The 25889-nt window shown below is 42.8% G+C and overlaps 1 protein-coding gene across 5 annotated transcripts in view; it reads right to left on the reverse strand.

The window, feature by feature from the left end:
- Positions 1 to 417: 417 nt before the first annotated feature.
- The window catches only part of adamts3 (ADAM metallopeptidase with thrombospondin type 1 motif, 3), a 48143-nt gene continuing 22671 nt past the window's right edge, over positions 418 to 25889 (reverse strand). For 3 of the 5 annotated variants that reach the window (XM_061278559.1, XM_061278558.1, XM_061278557.1), the window contains exons 6-23: positions 23014 to 23097; positions 22492 to 22648; positions 20664 to 20769; positions 17673 to 17816; positions 15958 to 16090; positions 14426 to 14539; positions 13930 to 14075; positions 12939 to 13114; positions 12185 to 12318; positions 11997 to 12120; positions 9775 to 9858; positions 9044 to 9124; positions 7739 to 7902; positions 5509 to 5665; positions 5261 to 5393; positions 4715 to 4922; positions 4001 to 4118; positions 418 to 3243 (exon numbers count right to left, since the gene is read on the reverse strand). In XM_061278559.1, coding sequence (XP_061134543.1) covers positions 2594 to 3243; positions 4001 to 4118; positions 4715 to 4922; positions 5261 to 5393; positions 5509 to 5665; positions 7739 to 7902; positions 9044 to 9124; positions 9775 to 9858; positions 11997 to 12120; positions 12185 to 12318; positions 12939 to 13114; positions 13930 to 14075; positions 14426 to 14539; positions 15958 to 16090; positions 17673 to 17816; positions 20664 to 20769; positions 22492 to 22648; positions 23014 to 23097 — 2913 coding nt within the window. In that variant the 3' untranslated portion in view covers positions 418 to 2593. The remainder of the gene's footprint in view (positions 3244 to 4000; positions 4119 to 4714; positions 4923 to 5260; positions 5394 to 5508; positions 5666 to 7738; positions 7903 to 9043; positions 9125 to 9774; positions 9859 to 11996; positions 12121 to 12184; positions 12319 to 12938; positions 13115 to 13929; positions 14076 to 14425; positions 14540 to 15957; positions 16091 to 17672; positions 17817 to 20663; positions 20770 to 22491; positions 22649 to 23013; positions 23098 to 25889) is intronic. The other 2 variants (XM_061278560.1, XM_061278561.1) reach the window with 2 other exon arrangements.

A 25889-nucleotide genomic window follows, 5' to 3' on the forward strand; every position in this document is an offset into this window, starting at 1 on the left:
TGTGTTGTGTGCTTTGCAGGCAGTTGCTTAAAACATGAAGAAACAATCACATCATGCAGCAAATTACGCAGCAGGCGCTTTCATTGTCTTAAATTAAGTGAAAGGAACCGACTAAATAAGATATGGGAGATTATTCACCGAATGTGTAAAGCAATTTTATTATTTTTTTTTAAAATTTCACTGCAAAATACACTCGTGGCTAATGATAGAACCAATCATTGCACAAAAACACTGGACGACATTAGCATCGATGCTAGTGCTAATGCTACTTGACTGTCCTGTCGAGTCCGCCTATATTTGTAGGTGGGTGATTTGGGTTGCCATAGTAACTATCAATGTTAGTATCTGTAATTCACAAAGATCCATTATCTTTTATATCCATTGACTAATAAAAAACAAAAAGAGCGGCGAGGCGGCCATGTTGATCCTATTCTTTATTGCTATGTGCTCCCCATTCCAACAAACAGCATCAGTAGTAGTGTACACTTGGATCTACACAAAATACACAAGACAAGCACAATGGAGACATGACAATGCACAGGTTGTATGGATACAGTACTGGAAGGAGGCTCAGGGGTTTTGTCCTGCGCGACTAGCGTCATTACAAAGCTCGGCAGTGACGCGCAGCTAACAAATACACTAGCGGTTAGCGTGAAGCGCTCGCCGGGTCAGTTGCTACAAACAAAAACAGCTGTGAAAAGACAGCCTGGTGACAAACATCTCAAAATTGAGCGTGTATATTTACATCTAATTGTTTGCAAAAAACAATGTCAGTTTCTATTCTAGTACTCTAATAAAAAAAAAATCTTTTAAAAAATTTAAAAATGAGAATCTTACTGGAAAAGTAAAAAAAATGTTATTGCGCAATCAGCACCGCCCTTCAATAAATATGTTTGCACTCAATGCTATCTATATACACGTACTATACATTGTTGTGTTGTGTTTTTATTGCAGTCAGATGCATGGCGTGCTTGTGAGGAAATCCGTTGTTGTTGTTTTCTGGTTTTCTTCGTGTTGTCTTCTTCAGTCATCAAAAACGCCATTTAGATCATTGCTAAAATGTTGGACGTGAGCAAAGCCAAGCTATAAACGGAAGAAATGGGCAGATATAGCGAGACACTACATTTAATTCTAGCATGTATTCAAGTATCAAATATGAATTCTCTGGAAGGACGTTCGGAATGTTCCATTCGTCATTGTTAATCCCCAGAAATTGTGAAAAGGCCCATCCAAATGATCAACATTTGTGATCACATTAGGATGCTAAAGATGTTAGTTCAGGGTAAAGATGGGAGCGACTTGCTCAAGACGCTAATGAAGGTAAAAGATTGGCAGCCGCTTTTGCGCCAATTGTGTTGCGCCACGGTAAATCAAAATCATTTGTAAAATCCACCCATGCTAGGCAGATGCTAAACATGCTAATGTGTAAGTAGAGAATACTTTCGGCAAACGTGTAGCTGTTGTGCGTTGTTTTCATCAAAAATTATTTTCAGTGAGTGAAGCTAAGACAAAGCTAGCTGTGGCTGTAGCTTTGGAAAGTTACAGCTGCTACATCCAGCTAGGTACAAACACATGTTAACAGTTTCATATTAATAAACACTGAGATGGTAAAGGAGAAAATGGATCCAGTTTGTAAATACTAAATCACTATCATGTCATAATTCCATATCACCTTGTACTAAGTATGCCATATGCAGAATTTTGATTTGAATAAAAAGAGCAACTGCCTTTGATGTTCTAGCAACAAGCTATTCACAATAGCAACAATAAATATCATTTTAATATTTATGAAAACAGGTATGATTCGGTTTGTAGGGACTAAATTGAATGTGATATTTTGTTACTTCTCTCAAGAGTAGTTCTTTTTGATTGTTTTATTTTTTTTAAAGGTTCATTGAAGACTTTAAATTATCTTTGATGTCTTATAAGACACACAATAAGTTCTTAAAAGTCCAATTAGTCTCCCAACGTGTGTCCCTTGCTTTTCTCAAAAACTTATCTGTCCTTGATATTTGGGGAAATCGCTTAAGTCTCATTGAAGACTAAATATATATATATTTTTTTTATATAAAAAAAGTCAAATCTATTAGGGTCATTGATGACTAAATTAGCTTTGATGTCCAGAACTATATGTATTTGTACAGTAAACGGCCTTTCCGAGTTGATATTTATTCAAACGCGTATGTTTATCGAGACTAAAAAACACACGGTGGATTTTTGAGGAACTTTGTTGGCTTTGATGATCCGATTTTCATCTCAACATTGTTAGGGTCGTTTCCACATGTTATGACAGCAAGAACTTTACATTAAAGAAAAATAAAGTGAGGTTTCTGTTTGACATCCGGAAAGAGTTTCATTGCTCCTATGTGTGATTTGAATGGTTTTGTGTTTGACAAAAATCCCTTAAAATTTTTGTGCCCTTTGTGAAACAACTGCTCTGGCTTCCTATCTACGACAGCTCGGTAACTCTAAATAACAAAGTGAACCAGCACCTCTTTGTTTGTGTCTTCGATGAGGACGTCGTCGTTGATGTTAGCGGGTGAAGGATGAAGCTGCTGTGTCTGCGTAGTCCCATGAAAAGAAGGCGCCACTTTCATCTCTCCACTTGCGAGTACGTGGTGGGCCACCGGCTGTCGGTGAAGCCGCCACCCGCGGGCCGCTGCCTCCCGTCGTGGGCGGCGTCCCTCGGGTTCCTCCGGGGCGTTGGCGCCGTTTTGGCTTTCTTGGGTGGGGCAGGCGTGGTGACCAGTCTCGACCGGCCGGCGTTTTGTTGTTGTTTCCCGTTGTTTAGCGGCTGTTTCCGACCACTTTGTTGCTGTTTCCCGCCATTTGGCTGCGCTTTCCCGCCATTTGGCTGCGCTTTCCCGCCATTTGGCTGCGCTTTCCCGCCATTTGGCTGCGCTTTCCCGCCGTTTGACTGTGCTTTCCCGCCGTTTGGCTGCGCTTTCCCGCCATTTTGTTGCTGTTTGCCACCATTTTCCTGTGGCTTATTGCCATTTTGTTGCCGTCTGCTGGCATTTTGTTGTTGTTTGGCGGCGCGTGTGGCATTGGCCATCAGCGTCTCCAGCAACTGAGAGGCAGAACCGAAGCGTACGTGGTCCTCTGGCTCGGAGAAAAAAGTGCCCCCTGTCGCCCGTTTGCTGCATGACTCGCAGCAGAGTTTGTTGTAGCCCGGGATGGAGCAGTAGCGAGCCAAAACCTCCATCTGGCAGAAGATGGATTTGTCTCCGTGGCAGGGCTCGTCTGAAAAATCAAAGGGCGTCAACGTATGAGAGCAAAGCAACGAGCTTCAAAGAGAGGATCGATCACTTGTTCTGGCCAAAACACGGACACCCGGTTTACTGATGTTCATAAAAACACATACGTTAGATTGGCTCAATCGTCTTTGAGATCTTTGAAAATACGTTAATTCAGCTGCTTCTGATGGATACAAAAACACATTTACTATTTAGTCATTGAAGATGATAAATTATCCAGTGTTTATGAAACATTCCGTTTGTTTAAAAAAACAACAACCCTACACTTACTGACGAAATTTTCTCTGATGTGTCCAAACTGTGTGTTGAGTTCATTGATGACTACTGTGGAATGGGAGATGAAAGACTCCAGTTGCCCTCTGGTGACCCAGTGCAGAATAAGTGGTGCAGAAAATGTCTGCCTAGATAAGATACTTTTCAAACCGTCAGCGTGGCCCAGAATGCCCGTCAGAGACGAGCTCGTCCTGGCCGGTCCGTTAATGCATTCGACTGCCATAGCAACTTGGATGAACAGTAGTTACATTTATAATTAAAACACAATCAAATATATACAATTAGATCGCTTTGGATTCTGCTTCATAAAAAAAAAAAAAAAAAAAAAAAAAAAACCCTACCTTGATCACATACTGTTTAAAACATTACACACAGTTGCTTTAAAATTGGTTTTCGTTCCGAAGAGATGTTTTGACAAACACGCACGCATTTCTTGACTAAATTTACATTTGATGTAAATTTCTCCTCACCGTGGCATGGTCCAGGCCGGCATATGCGCACGTTCTCCGGCTTGTCTCCGCCGCAATGGTCTCCAATTCGGCAGGTGACCAGTCGCCTCTCCGTGCCCTCGCCGCAAGTGACGGAGCACTGCGCAACAAGTGGAGATTTGCGATCAGTCGGTCTTCATAACCCAGAAAATCCTCTTTGTTATAATGCCCTTACATGTTGAGGTGGGTATCCTCAAAACATAAAAACTCACCTCTTACGGCAAAAAAAAAAAAAAATTGAAAATAAAAGCCTCGAGGATAGCTTTTCAGATTTCCCACTTCTTTGTCATCATGCCAACATGTGATGATGAAACCATAACCCCCCCCCCCCCCCCGAGTTTTTTGCTTGAAAAACTGACAGAAACACAAACACCAAATCATGTGATGCCTCAAATTAAAGGCTTTCACGATGGATAATTAATTTGTTAATTTGTTTGCATCTTTCCTACTCTTAATCCCAATAAAACGTTTTCCATGTGTGACAGCCTGTCGTCTTAGTTTTCCGAATGTTTGAAGATTACAAGCTGTGAGCTGCAACTTGTGCAGATGAGCCACACATCGCCTGAGAGGAAATTTGACGCTGCCAAATTAGCAAAGAATATCAGGCAAGTATTAGATTGACAAATATCAAACACATTAAATCAGTTCTTGAATGCAATGATAATAAATCATTTAAAGGAGTAAAATCCCTTTTACCTCGGACCAGGCTCCCGTCCTCCAGTGCGAGGGGCAAGCCAGACGGTTGCAGGGCCTGCGAGTGTCGGGCCGGTCGCCGCTGCAGTACTTGCTGTGCACCGAGCGGTTGGCGGCGTCGTGCAGCAGCTGGACGCAGCGCACCGTGCGCACCTGGAAGCCCAGGCTGCCGCACGTGCGCGTGCAATGTTCCCATTCATCCGAGATCCACCTGCGAAAAAATGGGGAGGCTCACGCGGGACACTTCTCTTCCTTTATGTTAGCTTAGCTTGTTTTAGTATAGTTTAATTTAACTTAGTTTAGCTTATTTTTCATCATAGCTTATCTTCGTTATCTTATTTTACCTGGGCTTATTTAAAAGCAATTTATTTGAGTTCAGAATTAGTCAATATGACCTTATGTGATGACAATGTTTCCTCCTGCAATTTATTATAAACCAAGTCGAGTCATCAAATTAAAGGCCTTGATGAGGGCTCGGCACCATTGCAATTAACCTGTCAACATGTGTCGATGTGAAATGAAAATAAAACTAGAAAAAAACACACTCACTGGGGTTGCGTGCAGTCCTGCAGGTTGCACATGCGTCTTATGGGTTTGGGCTTTTTGCCGACGTCACAGTAGCCCCTGTGGATCATCTTGGTGTCGCCTTTCTTCCGGCAGCCGTACTTGGTGTATTGGTAGCCTCGAGTAACGACGAAAAACAAATATTCAACGATAGTGTCAAATTCATTATGTACATGCTGTGTGAAATGCAAATGAACGGTGCTAGCAGATTGTCTTTCAAATGCGTTCTTTACCTCCGGCGCAGGGCTTCGAGCAAGGAGACCAGCTCTTGAGAGCCCACTCATACGTGTCCTCCTGGATCACATTGTTGTTGTTGACGGGCACCGAGTCTTCGTGGATAATGTACTTGTACATCAGAGTGGACCGCGTGTCGTTTTCTTTGGGTATGATCTGGCACACAGGAAGAGAATATCACGAATAGCCAAGAAAGCCTATGTTCAATCGTATGTGTCGTCTTCTTTGTGTATGTCGAGCAAGAAACTACTGACTAAATACAGAGGGGGCCAGCTTTGGTATTTAAATCAATTTTGTTTTGAGTCATAGTCGCTGGATCTTGCTTAATAGCAAAGCACTATTACTTTCCACTTCCAGATATTAGCAAATGACTTTTCTTTGCAGTTATCAAGCAAATGATCCTGTGCCAGTTCTCTTTGTCACGTTTAAATAGAAGCGTCTCACCAATGCGTGTAATTAAGCAGCATTCAATATTCTATTAAAGCATCTCTTTTGAAACTAGCATCATTTGTAATATTGAGTGACACGAAGCGCTTTGTCATTCAAACAAATGTACCTTTGAAAAGCGATATTTGGGATATAAAAGGACGTCTTTTGAATTCGCAAGGCTGATGGTGAGTCGGATGGATTCAAATGAATTTAAAACGCAACAATGACAAGCCTCTCTATTTCTATATACCAGTGCTTCTCAATTATTTTCTGTTACGCCCCCCCCCTAGCAAGAAGAAAACTATTCGCGCCCCCCCTCCCCACCGTGACTATCCTAACTTGTCTTGTAAGTCGTAAAATGTTGCACTGTCGCAAACGTGACAGAAGTAACAATGAGAGCGCCACTGCCCCCTGCTGTAGTAAACGCGCAATTACACTTTATTCTAGTACTGCCAAAAAAAAAAGCCTGTTCCCCAGGGTCACACGCGCCCCCCCAGGAATAGCACCGCGCCCCCCAAGGGGGGCGCGCCCCACTATTTGAGAAGCACTGCTATATACCAAAGTTGGATTTCCTTTTTGAGTGCGTCTACTTATGATACACACCGAGGACATTTCTGGGAGATTCCAATTAATTTGTCATAAATGTTCTTCTCATTCATTTCTTTTTGGATTCATTTTAGGGCAGGACCAATAAATGCTTTTCAGTTAGATGCGTTTACACTCCAACAGACTTTAAGTCATGGCTCAGAATTCATTCACGTGTTTTGTTAATATTTTTATTTGGTGCTGTGCTGTGACCTTTTCTCATGCTTTTGATTTATTAAGTTTGGGAATCGCTGGAATATAGTTTGACTTTTTTTTTTTTACATTCTACAATATGAATTCACATTAAACATGTGAAGACCTTATATTATGCACTAGTGGTGCACTGCACTCCTGCGGGGTCCCACAAGGGTCCGTACTGGGACCCTATTAGGTTCACCATGCTAATCCAGACATGAAACCGACGTGAAATATTAAAGCCATGGTCAGTTGGCAACATGACATTTGTCTATCTGCAAAAAAAATTCTTTTCAAGCACCATTTTAGATGAGAAATACAAAACCTTTAAGTTGCCCATGACTGTAATTATTGTCATTGTGTGCGCTTTAGGGCACAAGAACATATGCAGTACAATTAAGTTATCAAGTACGATGTGTGTCAAATATTTGGTGATTGGCCCATTTGCAGACTGGATTCAATTGAACACATTTGACAGAACGATAGCTGTAATTTCGACAGGGAAATTGCGTCTCGTCTCATCTTGATTGCTTATTGAAAAGTGCGCCGCTGAAATCAGTGTTGATATGAGGGAAAGATTGATGCCCACAATGTTTTCTTAAATGAAGTTTGTTTCCGTTACGCAGAAACCTTTTATTTCCAAATATGCTCAATTTGATGTATTTTTTTTTATCTGTCCCCACGTTTGTGTTTACATATTACTAAGTGCTCTTCCCTCAGAGTTTTCAAAAAACATCTCTCCAATTTTCAATTCAGACCGGAGCCGCTGCTCCCCTGTGTCGAGACGACCCAGACGAGGTGGCATCCGATTAGAATGCCCCTTTCGGGTTACTCTTTTATGAATTGCTGATTTTCACCGTCCACTTTGCTCTTATCGGTGAACTTTGAACCCGTCGGTTTTAAATGATCTAAGCTCGTAGGGGTTACCCAACACTGCTGCTGCAAAAAAAGGAAGCGCTTGCGTAGACCCCCAAGTGTCTCCTTGACAGACACGCACAGACGTAACAAATTCCTCCTTACCAGAACCACCACGGGGTCGTGCAGGGGTCCGTCGGTGTGTAGCGTTTCCACGTCTTCCTCGATGTTGTAGTGCCACTCCACGCCCAAATCGATGAAGGTCCTGGACTTGAGCTCCTCTCCTTTGCCGTTGAGGATGTAGTGGCCCGTCGCCTGGTTCTTGATTGCTGCAATTGGCCATTTTGTTATGAATCAAGGAGAAGCGGCTCCACAAAGAGCGTGGATTTTGCTCCGGCAGCGCTTGCGACACAGCGATTGCAAAGTAACGTCAAACAGAGGCTGGATTTAATTTGCCGGTTCAATTTGAGGTGCAAACAAGACCGTTAAAGCAATTTTTTATCTGGACTACTGGAGGACAAATAGCACCGCACAGTTTTTAAACAATGATGTCTGCCATCTAGTGGTGAACGCGGATATTACAATTTAAAACTAGACAGGGGGGGGTAGGGATGGCGCCAGCCTATAAATAGCAAAAATCCAAATCTAAATAACACGGCCATTTTAAATGAATTGGGCGCAGGGGGGGGAGGGGGCGAGTATTTTATATAAATGTGATTATTAAAAAAAAAAAAAATCACAACAGATAAACTTCCAATACTACTACTATTTCCAAGCTTCTTGTAGCGTCTATCAATGTCGACGGTAAGACCGCCTCAACGCTAATATGTGATTTGATATTCCGTGAAAGCCCAACACCAAAGAGTGGCACAAACAATCATCTGCCGCAGCACCGCATTTTAATGAAGACAATTTTCCTTGGAAATAACAAAACTGTGAAGGCTCGGGACACACGCGAGCTGTCATCACTCCCCTGCCGGCACGAAAGCGACAAGATGCAAGGGACGCTTTGGCTTTTCAACAGCAACTTAGTTTGAATTTCTTTTTCACATTCTCCATCAGCAACATTTCACAACACCTAACCAAACTCAAATCCCAAAACCTGGATCCATCAAAAAATCTCCTTACAATCACTGTGGTTTGAAAATTCCTTTCTCGTCCACTGCCATTTTGATTTGAATTCCGTCAATCGGTCAGATCTACGCGAATCGACTCAACATAAACGCGGTGGAGCTATTTCGATGGCTGAGTGTTTTTGTCTGCGGCTATTCTAAGCCATAGTGTCTTTAATCGCATTAATGTTCCATAATGCATGGACGGTGGAGTGCCAAGAAATAAATTATGCAAGGCTTCATGCAGAATAGATGAATGTTTTTCATTTGTATATACGTTACGATTAGCATCGTAACGGCAACAAGGGAGACGACGTCCGTTAGCCGCCTCCCAGTCGCGTAGCGATGTCACACTTACCAAGAATTTGAGGGGAGGCCTCATGTTCTTGGATGATGACATGTCTAGCTCCAGGAGGAATGAGAAACATCTTAAGGTAGCCTTTGGCGCCCCCAAAAAAATAAAAAAGGGAAGAAACAAAAAGAGAAACACAGACAGAAGACGCGTAAGATAAGCAGAAAGGACGCAGGGTTTGCAAGGGTGGACATCCCGCACGCTTGGCTCTACAAAGCAGCCCCGAGAACAAGAATTTCATTTTAAGAGGTTTTCATTCACACGTACGGACGCTTGGAATACCAAAGGAGGTCTTTGTTACCTCTGCCAAGGCGATTTGGTTTGTTTGGCAAGCTCAATGTGGACTGTGAGGATGCTCCTCTTATTTTTTAAATGTGGATTATTTCTAGTGGTTTGGTTTATTTCTTAGCACATTTTAATTCCACTGCTTTGTTTGTGGTTTATGTTTTTTATTTTTGTTTTATTTATAAAAGCTAGCGGAAATTGTGAACATTTGAAATTGTTGGGGCTTTACATTTTGTCCAAGGCATTCCTTGTGAAAGGAATCCTATTGCTTTCTAAAATTTGGAGGTGAAAAATGTTTTAGCCTTGGCAGATATTCAGTTGCTGTGCGAATGAAAACCAAACAACAACCCGAGCAAAAACAAAAAAAAAAAACATCAACGTGTTTAGTAGACTAGCGGGCAGCAAAGTCTGGCAGGGATGTCCACCGTTCTTACAAACCTCCCGTGACTCACCGATGACATTTCTAAACTCTTCGCTCTCATTTAAAAAGACATTGCGAGCTCCTTTGGGCAACGAGAAGGCTCCTCTGGTTTTCCCTTTTGGAACGAAACAAAGCTGTTAGTTTGTTTGCAGGCGTCGGATCGGATCACATGGGATCAGATCAGCAAAGCGGGTGGGACTTCACGCTGGATGCGAATGGAATTTAGTTTGAGGGCGGAAGAACCCTGTGGGGGGTTGTAATTGCTTGACCCCCTCGACATTGGCGGAGGGGGTCACACGACACGGACGGCGTGAAGCTCCGAGAGGCTATTACGGATGCGGTTGGCTTCGGCAAGGTTACGACAGGTGGCACGGCTGCAGGGACAACACGGCCTGCAATCCTACTTTGGATCCAGCTGCAGGGTCGGAAAGGCAGGGGGGGGGGGGGGGGGGCAGGGGGTTGAGTTGTGAGGTGGGTTTCATTTAAAAAAAAAAAAAAACACACACACACATCCAGGGTGAATATCCAGTTTAAATTCAAATCCAGTGGAACCATCAAAGTCGTTTGTTGCAGTCAAAAAACTTTTACTAACTAAGGGAGACTTTTCTGATTTTAAAAATAAAATCAATTTGAGTGAACTTGAGCGAATTTGATGACTCAGCATTTGCCAAGATGCTGGTTCATTTTTGAAACCTCAATGATTTGGCACCATCTTGTGGCATCTTTGTCTAAAGGAACCATGCTGGAATGAATTGAGGGGCTTCAAAAGCGGTATCGGTACTCGGTATCGGTGAGTAACGACGATCAGTCCGGGAAAGAAGTGTTATCAAAGCTCCATCTTGTGGCATGTTTGCGCCAAGGAGTGATGTTGAAGTACGTTAAGGAGCTTCCTTTAGACAAAAATAGTGCTTTGCCACCATCTTTGGGTGTTAGACTTTGGAGATTCCACTGTAATTGCTTCACAAAATGGCCGACACCATCGCACTAGATTGCCTGTAATGGTCTGCCGGGGATGTCTACGGGATGCTGTACACACACGCACACACACGCACACACACACACTCACACACACACAGACACACACACAGAGGGTTAAGTTAGCGTGGCACCGGAAATAATCACATGAAGTGGACAAACGTGTATTGACCACAAGCCTACGTGGTTCATTATTAGCAGCAGAAAGTAGCAACAAGGGTAAGTGTTAGCGGTCTGCGCTACAATCTGGACGGCTACAACGATGGATACTTGCACAGTGTGTTTTCCAACAAATGGCTTTCTTTTTGGGCTCTCTTGTTTAACGCTTTCCCTGTTAAAAGATGTTAGATGATGTTAAGAATGAATCATTTCATGATCAAAAAAATAAATAAAAATGAAAGAGGGAGGTCTTTGACCCAATATTAACTGTGTGCCATCATGTCGATTTTTGGTGTGGAATTATTTGGGTGAAAAACTTTTAAAACATGCAGTTGGATGACAAGTTGCAATTTTAAATTGTTTTATACTTGCGTAACATGTTTTCTTTTCAGTTTGATTTAAAGTATAAGACATTTTCATCACAATTGCGAGTATCGATACTTAGTATCGGCCAGTATCGGGGGAAAAAAAGGATTCAGTTTCTTTCTATTATGTATCGTGAATGCCTGACGAGATGAGTCATCACATGGCAGACATTTTTAAAATGGCCGAAAATACCTTTGCTGTGACTGCGATTTCTATTGCGCAAGCTGATGATACAACGTTAACTATTTCACCGATATAAAGTCTTAATGTTATGCGCTGAGCTCAAAATGAAGGAGGGCAAACTCCAACGAACGATTACAGGTATTAAATATATTTCCGGAGACTTTGGTGGTGGGTGTCACATAGTGTGCCTGGTGAGTGGAGATAACCTGAGAGAAGACACTTCAATTAAAACCAAAGCATAGAAGTCAGTGCATAATGGGATTTTGTTTACAAAAAAAAAAAAGAAAGAAAGTGGGACTTAATTACGTCTTCAGTAATTAACAAGCTTCTTATTCCTGACGATTTTGACAGCCGAGTCGCTTAGTTTATCGGCTGTCAACGTTCGGATTCATAAAACACCCAAACTACTCACCCTTTTGAAAACGCCTGACAGACACAGATCGGGGGGGAAAAAAAAAGACGGATCGCTCACTTGGTGCAATTTTAAGTTATGTGTATTAAAAAAAAAAAAAAGAAAAAAAAGAAAGTTAGCTGTTAGTGCAGGCGTGGCAGGAGTATTTTTTGGCTTACCGGCTTTCTTGGGAGTCCGGGTGAAGGTTCCTTTGACGGTGCGACAGTGGGAGTTGTCTCCTCCGCAAACGCCGCACTTGTCGTCAACTTTGTTGGAGCCGATTTCACGGTCGCAGCCGACTTTCTAAAGATTGAAGTATATAGTTGAATAATGGGGGAAAAAAAAGATTTTTGGTCACAGGTCTTACCACACACTCGCCGCGGATGCAGACACTGTAGGCCTCCTTGTAGGAGCATCGCGTGCCGTCATGCACCAGCTGCTTCATGTAGGCCACGTCGCCCGTTTCCTTGGACTGACAGTACAAATGGCATCTCTTGTTGGCTACAAGAATCAAGGCCAGAGGGATTAGTCGACTTGTTTTCAATTTGAAAGAAATTTCCAATTATTGCGTTTGTGGTGTCTCGCTGGCTGGTTGCATTCAATTAAGTATTTTTTGGTCATATTGATTATTTCTTGTCGTGTTTATTTCTCTTGGGCTAAATGAAAGTTGTCAAGAATAACGAGCGAGGAATAATTGGACCTGTCCAGCAAATCTATTTTTTTTTTCTCTTGTAGATTATTTTTTCCTTAAAACACTTATTTTTTTATCATGTGTATTATTCCTAGTTGTTTATTTTTTCCTCAATTATCAATCAATCAATTATGATCAACTGCAAAAAGGGGACAATCACAATTGCGTAAATCATCAATGGCGTTTTTCTCAGCTGTTTATTCCTATTGTGCAAAGAGACACTCACCCAAGAGCCCTTTTCTTGTCCAACACATGCAAATGTGACATTTTCAGCGCCTTTGGGGCGGCAGTTGGCAGTGTCACCACACCTTGACGAAAGGGCGCCTTGACCCCGAGTCAACCAAATATACACTCGCCCCCCCTCCCTCCCTCCCTCCCCCACTGGGAACCCAGCGAGCGATGCATCAGCGGCGGCGGCGGCCCGACTCACCGTCGGGATGCTCGTAGGGCAGCCAATGATGCTTGGCACTTTGGAACTCAAAGTGGGAGTTGCGGAGTTGACACTGTTGCGCTCGAAAGTCCTCAAAATGCTTAGGGCAGTCGTCTGTGTTGCACAGCTGGTACTCAAAGTTGACCCCAGGGCAGTCCTGGCCGCCATTGAGGGGACTTCAGGCGGGCAAAGAAGGGACATTTGATAGTTAGCTTGTGGCTATCGTCATCGAACGTTAGCTCTCCCCCGTCTAAGAATAGAGAAGACAGATTTAGCCTTCAAGTTATGCTAATATGTGACGCGACCTTCTGGCTACCTTTGCTTTTAGTGGACACCTTTGTTCCATTCCGAGGCTTCAATATATGAGCGCACTTAATCACAGTATTTTCACTGCAAATATTCTCCTCCTATTATACCATCGTCTTTACTTTAAGCATATGTCACAATGAATTCTTCAACTTTTTCTTGATAATCTTTTCTTATTGAATATTCAGTTGCACTAATATCAGTATTGAAATCTATGACTAATATTGAAATATTTCAGGATAACACATATGCAAGGATGTCAATATTAGATCTAATAATTCAATTGATATATTCATGGTGCAAGAATATACATTATATAGAGTTTACGTATTTTTAATTGCTTGATATTATAATTCGTGATTTTTCACGATGTTTAACTTAAATGCTAAATGCAAGAATTTTTTTTTAAAAAAAAGAAAAGACTGCTAGTGCCAGAAGAAAGCCAGGCACTTTCAATTGTTTTGAAAAGTCACATTTGTATAATATTTAAAATATTTATGGCAACTAGCATTTTAGCCTACAGCGACCATTTGTGGATTTTTATAAAGTGATTTGGTTGTCACCTTTCCTAATTAAATTTAAACGGTAAATGGACTGAACTTATACAGCACTTTATCTACAGTTCACCAAATGGCGCTTCACAAAACAAGAATGGAAGAGACAAATGTCAGCGTGTAATAGTTACGTGGGTTGGTTGCACTGTCGCGTCCGGAGGCGGACGCCGGTCCCGCAGGAGCGCGAGCAGGAGCCATGTTTACCCCACAGGCCCCAGGCGCCGTCTTGCTTCACCTGGCTGGGATTCTTCCACATGCAGTGACCCTTGTAGCACCACTAGAGGGCGCACGACGTGGCAGGTGAACACAGAAAACGCTTCAGTATTGGGAGACGCTGCTGTTTTGGTTAGCAAAAGCCCCGATGGAAACGTTTTAAAAAAAAAAAAGAAGACATCTATTTGCAGGAATTGTTTGTTGTTCCAAAATACTGGCTTGGTGGGGCTGTCGGAAATGTCTTGAAAATTCAGCCGATGAAAAGACTCGGGGCCGAAACCACACAGGAAGTCTATTTGAGTTTGAAGCGCTCCAGTAAGACACATTCTTTGATTTAAATACGAAATAATGCAAGTTGGTCAGTAAAAGTCAACTGGGAGCGGCATTAAACGGATTGATATGAGATAGACCTACTTTGCCAGGCGCACATTCGGTTCCGTCGAGGGGCGGGCCTTTCTTGGTCTTGCAGAAGTAAGGGTTGTCGGGGTGACTGCACCACAGCTGCTTGCACGGGTCGAACGTGCGGAACTGAAAGACATGCAATCAAAGTTTTTTTTTTATTTTGTGTTCATTTGAGAAGCTTTAAAATGACGCAAGCTCCGGATGAATGGAGGAGAGCGGACGTATCGCGGCGGCCCGAGTATCACTGAGCGTTTCGTCGAAGCAGGAGTGGATTTAAAGAGGCTCATCAGTAACCTCGGCGGAAGAGGATTAGAGGACATCGTGGGGTGGCAGGGCGGGGGGGGAAAAAAAACCAACACTCGGAAATGTTGCCGTAGACAACGGAGTGCGGTGTGCTTACTTTGCATTTCATCTCAGGGAACAGCCAAATGGCGTCACATGACCTGTCAAGCGTGTAATGGAAGGGAGGGGACTGCTTCAAGTCGATATTACGTCGCAGAGGATTGTGCTTCGGAGAGATAAATATTGTTTATATGACTGCAATTATCAGCCGACAATGTAGCAGCAGCAGGCAATGATTGCTGAGCAGAATGGGAAATAAAACAGCTGTTTATGAAGTGGACCCCGCCATAATGAACGAATATAAATACAATCACGTCATAGTACAGCTTGGACTGGTTGCTAAACAAAAAAATACAACAAAAGATATATTTTATGCACGACTAATCATTTTTGCTTTCGTGATGCCTTCTCATACATCTTAAACAATCGTTCAATAAAATACCAGCAACAGTAACAAAAATGTGCTTTTGATGGCAAAACAATATATTTACAGCAAATCAACAGTGTAACAATTTGACAAAATGTACAAACTATATGCATGCTACTCAGAAGTAGTCGTAATTATTTAATTAATTGCGTGGGTGTAAGTAAGTACATTACAAAGTGCTCCGGTATCAATTGAGGGGTGCGAGTCCACGGCACCGAATCGCTCTGCCTGGTGGGCCTCGGTGGCCTCTGCGGTGTCTGGCGAGGAAAGGAGGCGTGGGGAGGAGGGGTGGCAAAGGAAAAGAGCAAACGTCGCCTCACGGCCCCGTTTCCCTCCAGTCATGCACTGCCCTCATTGCAGCAGACTTCTCGGGGCCAGGATGAAATATAACTTTGATTCAAATGCCAATTTTTCTTATTTAATGTAGGTTCTTTGTATATTATTAGGATAAGTCATTTCAATGTAATATTCTCAAATACATGGCTCTTTAATTTTAAATGGATTCATCGTTCGCCATTTTATTCTATTTCATTAGGATATGCTATTTGGTATCGAGCAGCCGGGCCATCCTTTCCCCGAGTGAACTCTTCCATTGCAATCATCACGTTTTGTTCTCGCACACTTTGCCATCACAACAAAATAAACAAGACCCCTAACAACACGTTCTCTTCAATAGGACTTGAAATGAACAACTAATTGCCAGGCGAGACTCGCGCGATCAGTGCACAAACAAACACAGTCAAAGCTCACCGGGGGGGCGCTTTGGCTAACTCACCGAGGTGCAGATTTTGTAGCCTACGCCAAAGTCGAAGCGGCACTGCTCGTCCATGGAATAGTTGATCCCGGGCAGCTCGGGGAGCTGCGGCCAGTCGTGCTTGAAGGGGTCATCCAGCAGGCAGTCGTACGTGCTGGTGAGGAGACAAAAGGTTCACTCGCGTAGGTCTCATGAATACAAAACGCGAACATAGCGGTCAACCTGCTGACGGCTACGTGCAAAATGTCAACATGTCTGCTCATACACAAAGTTTACACACCCTACTCCAATTTCAGGTTTGAATCATTTCAAATAAAAAATAACAACCGAGATACGTAATGCAGACCTGTCTCACTACAGACAGACTATTGCCAAGTAACGTCCAAACAATTTATTATTCATATACAATCTATAGGCAGACCTGGCCTATTCAGTGACAGGCAGTCAGTTGGCCGGCTGCTAACTAGCTAAACAGTTAGCCACTAGTCTATGAGTGTCACATGTCAAAGCGGCTGAGAATTTGCTTGTTTCACTATTTGTGTTCAAATATCCATTGCTTAAAGGGAAATAAAACCTGGGACTACTGATGTTAACCGTTAGCATGTCAATAGCCTTTTCCGCTACACATTAGCATGAAGCTAGTGAGGGCTGTTCTTATGACACAACAGTTTAGTTGTTTTAAAGCGACGTGTGATTCTCTGTTGTCTGTTTGTACATCTTAAGACATTTCATTAAAAGTTTGGAAGAAAGAAAAATTGTAGTTCTATCTATTAAATGTGACCTTTGCGGTCCTTGGATTAACGTCTCGAACCGACGCCTGCGTTTGTGTGTCTGCGGTATGGCTCGGGCAGATTGTGGCGGCATTAAAAACCCATCTGGCTGGTTCATTCCTTTGTGTCACGGTTGACTTGAAAATTCTAACCTGGCACGTGTGAAATTGGATGGAAAGACGCAAGACATGTGCTCTTGCCAACAGAGCAGGACAGCATCGTTCCCGCACTTGGAAGCCTTCTCATTGAGCAGGCGCAGCAGTCGATACACGTGCGCGTTGCCGAGCACCGGCGACTGATTGTTTTACGGCCGGATGGAGATCTGAACGCGGGGTGTGCGTTTGCATCAATCCCCGCCACGCTTGAGATGTTGCTTATTTTTTTTCCCCCAATGGCTGCCGCATGCCTCTATCAATCTGTCCGTTCACAGCTAAGTGGCCCTCTGTCATTTCTCATCCTTGCAAAAAATGGAAACGCTCCTGTTCGTTCACATAAAAAAAAAGAAAAAAAAAAAAAAGAAAAGCCAAACACTTGCCCTGGCCATTCATAAAGGTGACAAACAAAAACACGCCTGTTCATTTGCACATTTACAAATGTGAATGTAACTTTCTTTCCTTCATGGCAAAAAAAAAAACCCCAACAACAAATTGATGAGTTGTCGCCCCTCTAATTCGTATTTACAAAACATGAAAGTTTTTGCCCGGCCACTCGCAATTCACATACGGTTGCAAACCAAATCGAAGCTAAAGTCTCCAAAAGTCAGTGAAAGCAAGTTCAGGCAAACTGATCTAACTTTGATTGTATTTGACGGAGGCTCGCGAATGAGGAGCGTCATCACGACAGCACCCCTTTGCAGAAATCCATTAGATATAATTGACAGAACATCTGACTGAGAATGGGGGACAAAAAAAAAAAACGTCTCAAATGGAGACAGAATAATTGCCGGAGCGACAATGCTCGACATACTGGATGTATCGCTTGAGTTCTTGCCCGCTGCACATCGACCAGTGGTAGCGGTGGAAAGCCGCCTGGACCAGAGGAGCCATCACGCTGCCCATCGTCGTCTCGTCCCCGCAACGGTTACCTTGGCCGTCGTGCTCCATGCCCAACCTGCGCACACACACACACGTACACACACGTATGCCATTTGCTTGGTACACCGCATTTTCTTCCAACTCTGTATTCTCATTACAGTCCTCTGTCGCACACCTCACAATTTTCCAAAACATCTCTGACAGACTTGAGGTTGTTCAATTTTCTCATTATTGACGTTTGGGGGGAAAACAACATTCCCCCATCTTTGAACACAAACACATTTCATATTAACTTTTGGCCAAGTGTTGTGTGCAATCTGCTTCGGGGACAGCAGAGAAAAAGATAATGACGACTCATACGATTGATTTGTTCCAAAAGCATTCTCAGAAATGGCAACAAATGAAACCAATGAAAGTTATGCCTCGAAAAAAGCTCATACGGACGCGCTCGTTCTGCATCGTTGGTCAGCACAGCCGAAAGCGCATCTTCGAGGCCGCACCGGAGTTCATTCGCGGAGCGTCGAGAGGTTTGGGAAATGCAAAGTGCGGTCAAGCTCGAAGCGCTCGCCCGACAGCCCGATAAATAACCCCTGGGATGATTTTTTTATTTTTTTTGCCAACAGATAAATGACTCTGTGGACAATACGGACAATTAACGAGCCTTTCGGTGTTTTGCAATAATAAATATTTTACAACTTCCACGGATGTTTTCTTCAGTGTTGAAAGCGGAGCAATTATTATATCATGGCACCTTGGCGTAAATTATCTTCCTTAAACCCTATTTGTCATATTTAACCGGCAACAACTCCACAAAAGTATGAAATATTAACGCGGCAAGAATCAGTTAATAAGCCCTCGCAACCTTCTTTTAATGATTAACCTAAAAAAAATTGCCCATCTAAATTAAGTGAAAGGCAGAAAAGAAACCCATTTGTTTTGTATCCGCGCTTCCCACTGGAGATTATTAGGGAAAATTGTGTGTCTGGAATTTGGCCAAAGAGATGACAAAATGGCTGACTCCCTCCATAATTTCAAGAATAGTGTTGTGAGAATTTCCCATGCGTTACATTGCAATGAACATATTGACCTAATTTTAGAGACGTGGTAATATAACTGATACAATTTTTACCAATTTAAGATCGGTTTCATTTTGTACTGTAAAGAGAATTTTTAAGTCGTGAAAAAAAAGTACCGTTTTTTTCCATGTATAATGCGCCCCCATGTATAATACGCACCCTAAAAATGGCATGTTGATGCTGGAAAAAAGCCTGTACCCATGTATAATACGCACCCAAATTTTGACTCCTACTTAAGTCCGTCAACGTAAAATTATTTCAGAAAAAAGATCATCTTTGGGAACAACTGGATGTTAACGTTTTTTTCCATGTATAATGCGCCCCCATGTATAATACGCACCCTAAAAATGGCATGTTGATGCTGGAAAAAAGCCTGTACCCATGTATAATACGCACCCAAATTTTGACTCCTACTTAAGTCCGTCAACGTAAAATTATTTCAGAAAAAAGATCATCTTTGGGAACAACTGGATGTTACCGTTTTTTTCCATGTATAATGCGCCCCCATGTATAATACGCACCCTAAAAATGGCATGTTGATGCTGGAAAAAAGCCTGTACCCATGTATAATACGCACCCAAATTTTGACTCCTACTTAAGTCCGTGAACGTAAAATTATTTCAGAAAAAAGATCATCTTTGGGAACAACCGGATGTTATTCTGCCGGTCAGTATCACTGCGCATGCGCTAGCAAACTCGATAGCGAAGAAATGTTTCGGATTTGTGTAGGGTACATTGTGACAGCATACGAGCAGGTGATGTAGCAAGCGTCTGATACGAGAGCATTGTGTTCGTATGGAGCGTGTTTGAAGTGAACAGCAGAGAAGAAAGCGCATCTGTAATGTCGGCCTCCGTATGATATCCGGATTTTAAAAAAAAAATATATAATTTTTTTTTGTACCCATGTATAATGCGCACCCCAGATTTTAGGACAATAAATTAGTTAAATTTTGCGCATTATACATGGGAAAAAACGGTATGTCAATTTAACGCACAATCAACTAGAATCGACGACCAATAGTCGGTTAAATCAAGGCTTCATGGTATATAATTATACAAGTTTACATATTTTATCTGGTGTAATCCAACTACTCAGCCCCCAAGAATTCTCATGTAAGGTAAATATAAATATCCGACCCAACCCATCATTTCTCCGTATTCTGTATGCCCAGTAAGAGTCGTGCCGGAACTTCTTTCTATTCTTTTTACAAGCGGCACATAACGCCACTCTGGGCCGCATGAGTGCCCACTGAAGTTGAAAATTTCGACATCCCCGTCGAGGGACAAAAAAAAATAAATAAAAATAAATAAATAAGTTTGTCCATTAAACAAACACACGGTGAGCTGTACCGCCGCAGATAGCTTTTGGGTTTGCAAAATTCATCCGATCATCGCTGTAGCCAGCTCGTTGCCTCTCGCTCCAACATGCGTTAGCGGATAAATCCACAAATCTATTGGCTGTTTTTATTTTGCCTCCAGCTGGTGAGGTTTGGCTCCAGGCTGTGAGAGTTGTAAGAACCCAGCAGATTCCACAAAGTTGGCTCATTAAATCTAAATGCTTGGCTGCACTTGGCGGTTTGTCTTTGCAGCAGCGATGGGACTAAATCACATATTGCAACTATCAAGTAAGACTCAAGTCTCAAGTCTTAAGCTGCAAGTCCCAAGTTACTGTGGCAAAAATAAAGCTCGTCAATTGCTTCCTAAATTTCAAACAAGTGGATTCAAGTCGTAAAAGTTTGGCTGTGGCTGCTCTCCTGGCATGGGTGCCCTATTTTGAAATTTTTTTTTTCAAACGGTTCGGGTTAGTTTGTCTTCTCAATCAAGTACAACAAAGACGCAAGACTTACACGTGACCCGTCTCGTGAGCCACTACGAAGGCGGAGGAGAAGCCGTCTTCGTGGTTGAGGGTGCAGCTCCGGACTGGGTGGCACATTCCGGTTACGGGAGCGTAACCTAAAAGAACGGGATGGGGAAACAAGTTGGGAAGGATTAGAGGGGCAGAAGTTAAAAACACTGGCAGAGCTAGAGCGGGTGCCGCGACATAAAACATACAGTATGAAGTCTCATCAGCGGCCTTTTGTGAAAGGGTGAGGGATAAAAAAAAAAACGACTGTGGAGAAATGATTCCGTCTCGAAAGTTTCGTTTATGCGCTCCGTGGCGATATTCCTGAACTGTAAATGATCTTTTGATATTTCCAATCCGACAGCAGCACTTGCGCTATATGTGCAAAGCGTTACGTTTGCATATTAAACGTTTGTTTTCATTGGCGGCAAAGAAGGAAAATACTTGAAAGGTTCAATTTAAAAGCATCTTAGAGTATTCTAAAGCTTGCACATTTTCTCTCTCAAATGGGAAAAATCTGCTCACCGTAAGTAGCGTACAAAGAGTAGAGACGCAATTGCTAGCTAACCTGGCTAACTCGCACAGCTCCTGTTTTGGTTTGTAAATTATTCAAATATTGACCTTGCGCTGTCTGCTATCTTCAGACAGGTTTGTAATAATCTTTTTTCATGCATTTTTGAGAGCTGCTAGTGACATTTCTTTCATGTGAGCTAGCCCGAGGCTTTTGTACTCTTGAATTTTGATCAAGCAAACAATGCAGAGGCGTATGCGTGCGTACCAGACGGTGATTCACTCTTATTCATGCGAGCTGGCGTAAAGAAGCTTCCCCATCGGCAGTCAGCTTTGGATCACATGTGAAGTGTCAGCAGCTCTCCACTCCAAAGAGCCGTTTAAACGCTTTTCAAAAGCCCAAGTGCTCGTAACAGCAGGTGACTGACACGCGGGAAAATGACGCAGCCAATGAATGGTGATGACGTATGTAAACAAACACGTATTGTATCCGTTTGATTTAGCAAGTGACAAGACAATGTAGTAATTAGCGTGACAGGCCTAAAACTGACATCACGTATAATGACACCTTTTGTAAAAAGAGTCCACTCGGGCTTTGTAAACATAAAAACAAATGAGAAATGCTTTGTGCCTGTTTTCTAAGACCATTTGATGGATTCAATTGGCTATTTTTGGCGGAAGACAGGACAAGCGTCTCCGACCGTTTCCATCATCCCGTTATTGTGGCCTGTCTGACTTCTCGCTGGCTCAATTGCTTTGTTTGTTGAAATGATCCCATTCCAAAACATGTCACACTCAAAGACAAACGACTAATAACACGTGGATCGCGGCGCGGCTCCTCATTTATCAATTGCTAACCCGAATCGGGAGATGTTCCGCCCTCCCAGATTCTCCGCCGAACGATGTGAGAATAATTTGGCTTTAGACGAGCCGAGTCTACGCGAAGACATGAAGCTGATAATGTCTTTGCGCTCCCCACGCTACAAATGAAAGCGCCGGCCGCTCGCCCGCCGGGAGGATTATGGTCACATCGAATAGCTTTTTAAACACCCTACGGCAAAAAAGAGACTGGAGAGAATGGGCGAGTAATTATATTCCCATTGTGGTCGTTCTAAAGTCAGTGCAAAGGGCTTCCCGGGGTGAAAATACTGTATTGCGGAAGCAATTATTTCTTTTCCCTTTGAGAAATCACAGATGCGGCTGGAAGATGGAATGGCAGAGAGAGACGAACGACTTGAGAAGCTGCCGGCAGGTTCATTTTGTTTTTGTCTTTGTGTGTCTTTTCGGGCAAAGGTTTTGAGACGTCAGACTTGGGTCCTCACCTTGCATTCCCGTGGGACCGAAGCCTTGTCGAGTGAGGAAGATGGCGTGGTCGTGGTGCTCGGCGTGGTCAACGTCACCCTTCTGCTGGCCAAAAGCCCAGCGGCATACATTTTCCAAGCTGCGTGACGGGTTGCCTCTTTCGATGAGGCTGATGGACTGACGCAAAAGGCAGAGACACATATTTCATGAAGATTGCATCGTGAAGGAACTCCAACACTGCCATCAACTGTTGGGACGGTAGAAGAGGAGGTGGACAGCATTTGAGTTATGTTGCTAACCAAAACAGCAGCAAAGCATGGAAACAGATCAATCCAACTCTCATCTTGTGTCAAAGACACTGAATCAGTTGCTGAACAAAAAGCACTGGCCAAGAACACAATTGTTAATTTCAGAAGCTAAGTTAGTTTATTTTGTTAGTTTGTTAGACACCAGTGCCACTTTTGTCTGGACTAGTTTATTGTTTTGTTGGTTGATCGGTGAGTCGGTCCGGGTTGTTCGTCAATGGGTTAAGAAAATCTCACCTTGGCATAGCCCAGCATGATCATCCTCACGAGGACCACGTTGATGTGGACCCCCAGGGACTCGTCATGGTAAATCTCGTTTACCTAAGAAGTGGGGGGGGGGGGGAGAAGGGGGGATCACATGGTTATTACCGTTTTTTTCCATGTATAATGCGCCCCCATGTATAATACGCACCCTTAAAATGGCATGTTGATGCTGGAAAAAAATCTGTACCCATGTATAATACGCACTCAAATTTTGACTCCTACTTAAGTCCGTAAACGTAAAATTATTTCAGAAAAAAGATCATCTTCGGGAACAACCGGATGTTATTCTGCCGGTCAGTATCACTGCGCATGCGCTAGCAAACTCGATAGCGAAGAAATGTTTCGGATTTGTGTAGGGTACATTGTGACAGCAAACGAGCAGGTGATCGAGCAAGCGTCTGATATGAGAGCATTGTGTTCGTATGGAGCGCGTTTGAAGTGAACAGCAGAGAAGAAAGCGCATCTGTAATGGCGGCCTCCGTATCATATCCGGATTTAAAAAAAAAAAAAAAGTTTTTTTTTGTACCTATGTATAATGCGCACCCCAGATTTTAGGACAATAAATTAGTTACATTTTGCGCATTATACATGGAAAAACCCTAACCCCTTTTCACCCCGCCTAACTGGAGAAGTACACCATAGACAGAACTCATTGAAGCAAAACGTGGACGTAATTTGATCTTTACTTGTGTGGCAACACAAAACTGGTGTTGACATCACGATTTGGTCTTCGCCTCAGCTAATCTGGGAAACAACAGTACAATCAGTACAATCGAAAGAGATGCAAAAACGAGCGCCGACTCCTACGCTGTTAATCAGGCCACGGGATCAAATTTCCCCTTCTGGGATTGGCCTCAGCCCTCTCTATCTTCAGCAATCTGCTCCATGATAGATACAAGTGATACTGTGGGGAGAGCTTCACGTCACATTTCTTCCAATCCTGCTTTTGCATCAGAGCAGCCCTGAGAAAAGGACAATAGAGGGCAGATGGAGCGTCCAATCCAAATGAAATACATTAATGATAAGGGAGGCAGAGACTTGTAGGGCCATTATTAAACTGGTGGCCGGGGTGACGCCGTGATTGGAGGTGAGCTGTACCGTCCATCCCCATGACAACTGACAGACGGAGGAGATGTGCTCCCAATGACACCAGCATGCATGTCTTGAATGTTTGAAGTCTTTTGTTGGGAGAAGGAAGGCTACGGCAAAATATCCGGTGAACCTTTCCGGGTGTTAAATGGGTTACTTAAGGGGTTGGCACGACGTGAGCCTTTTTTTTTTTTTCCCATGCGGGCATTTTCAAGAGTCCGCTATAATCATAGCATTCATTTGGCTCTTGCCCTCCGGTTGGTTGGGGAAAATATATTGTATTCGCTTTGGCCCGACTCAGTTTTTTTTTTTTTTTTTTTAAGGCTGATGCGGATACTTGGCACATTACAATTTTGACAACCGATTAATCAGTAGATTGGTTAAAGAAAATTAAAGACTGAATAAATGAGCTGATATTTGGCATTTTACAATTCCGAGAACTGATTAATCAGCAGATTCATTAAAAAATAATAATGGATGATATTTGGTAGATTACAATTCCGATAACGGATTAATCAGCAGATTCATTAAAAATATATCATGAATAAAATAATGCCGAGACAGCTAAAAAAGGGCAATTCATTGCCACTCTCAGTTGAAATTAAAACGTTGAATAAACACAAATTACACATACATTTAAAAAAAAACTAAGTTTCGCTTTATTATCGTGATTGGCGGGGGACATTTCAACACAAATTGCGCAATAATATAGAGGGCTACTGGCATTTCCACTTTCATCAAGTTGGAAGTGCTTTTATCATCAGGCTCTAAATGATGTCCTCCCAAAAAATAAAATAAATATTAAATTAGGTAAGATTTGCTCTTTGTGATTTAGTACTGCTGCAACCTCAGCTTGTCTTTATTGAAAATATTCAAGAGGCTTACAGGAAACCTACAGCTGTACCCTGCGAGTTATTTTTGGGAGTCGTGGAATTTGTCTATTTTTTTTCTCCATTTATTAAACGTGCAAATAACAGTCCCATTGAAACAGATCCGGCAGACACGAAGGAATGTTAAGGCCTCACCAAAAAAAAAAAAAAAGCCTCCACTACACTGCTGGATTATCAGATCCTTGCTCAGCTTCTCAGTTCATCCGTTCTTGGCAGAGGATAAAGAATCTGCCTTTGAGTGTTGCTCTATGGTGTGTGTAGCTCAAAAATCTAAAGGCACCGTTGTATCACGGTGTCATCAAAACTATTTCAAAACTGATCGTTAACAATGGTTGACTAAAAACAATGCCGCAAATAGACCTCAAATTATACGTGCACGTCGTTCAGGCGGTGATCTTCCCGGCCCAGCCATATAATTTACATGTCGTTTAGTGTCTGATTCTGAATCACGTAATCCGCATCCCTTGCTGTGCCGTCGGCCGGCCCACTGACTGCAAGCTAAATGTCAATCGAATAAGAAGATGCAAAGAAATGTCCATCTTCCAGACTGGAAATATGGAAAGTGCTCATTAGCCAGCGGGGCCATTCTGAGTGAAAAGACAGGCTGGCATAGCGAGGCGTTCATTTGCCTTTAGCCTGCTGAGATTCAACCGCCCATCTTTCCAAACTCGCTCGTCGCACACGTTGAGAAATACGTTTAAGCTATTGCAGAGTTCCGATTTTAAAAACACAGCTGATCTCAAAGGCCCTCATAAGACAAAAAAAAAAAAAAAGGTTACACAGTATGTTCCACAAAATATTGATCCGGTTTGCTTGGTCTGAGATTGAGGCATTCATTTCTTCGCAACTTTAGAAGCAAAGGTCGCAAAC

The sequence above is a fragment of the Syngnathus typhle genome, linkage group LG5 (assembly GCF_033458585.1).
Source record: "Syngnathus typhle isolate RoL2023-S1 ecotype Sweden linkage group LG5, RoL_Styp_1.0, whole genome shotgun sequence".
NCBI lineage: Eukaryota > Metazoa > Chordata > Actinopteri > Syngnathiformes > Syngnathidae > Syngnathus > Syngnathus typhle.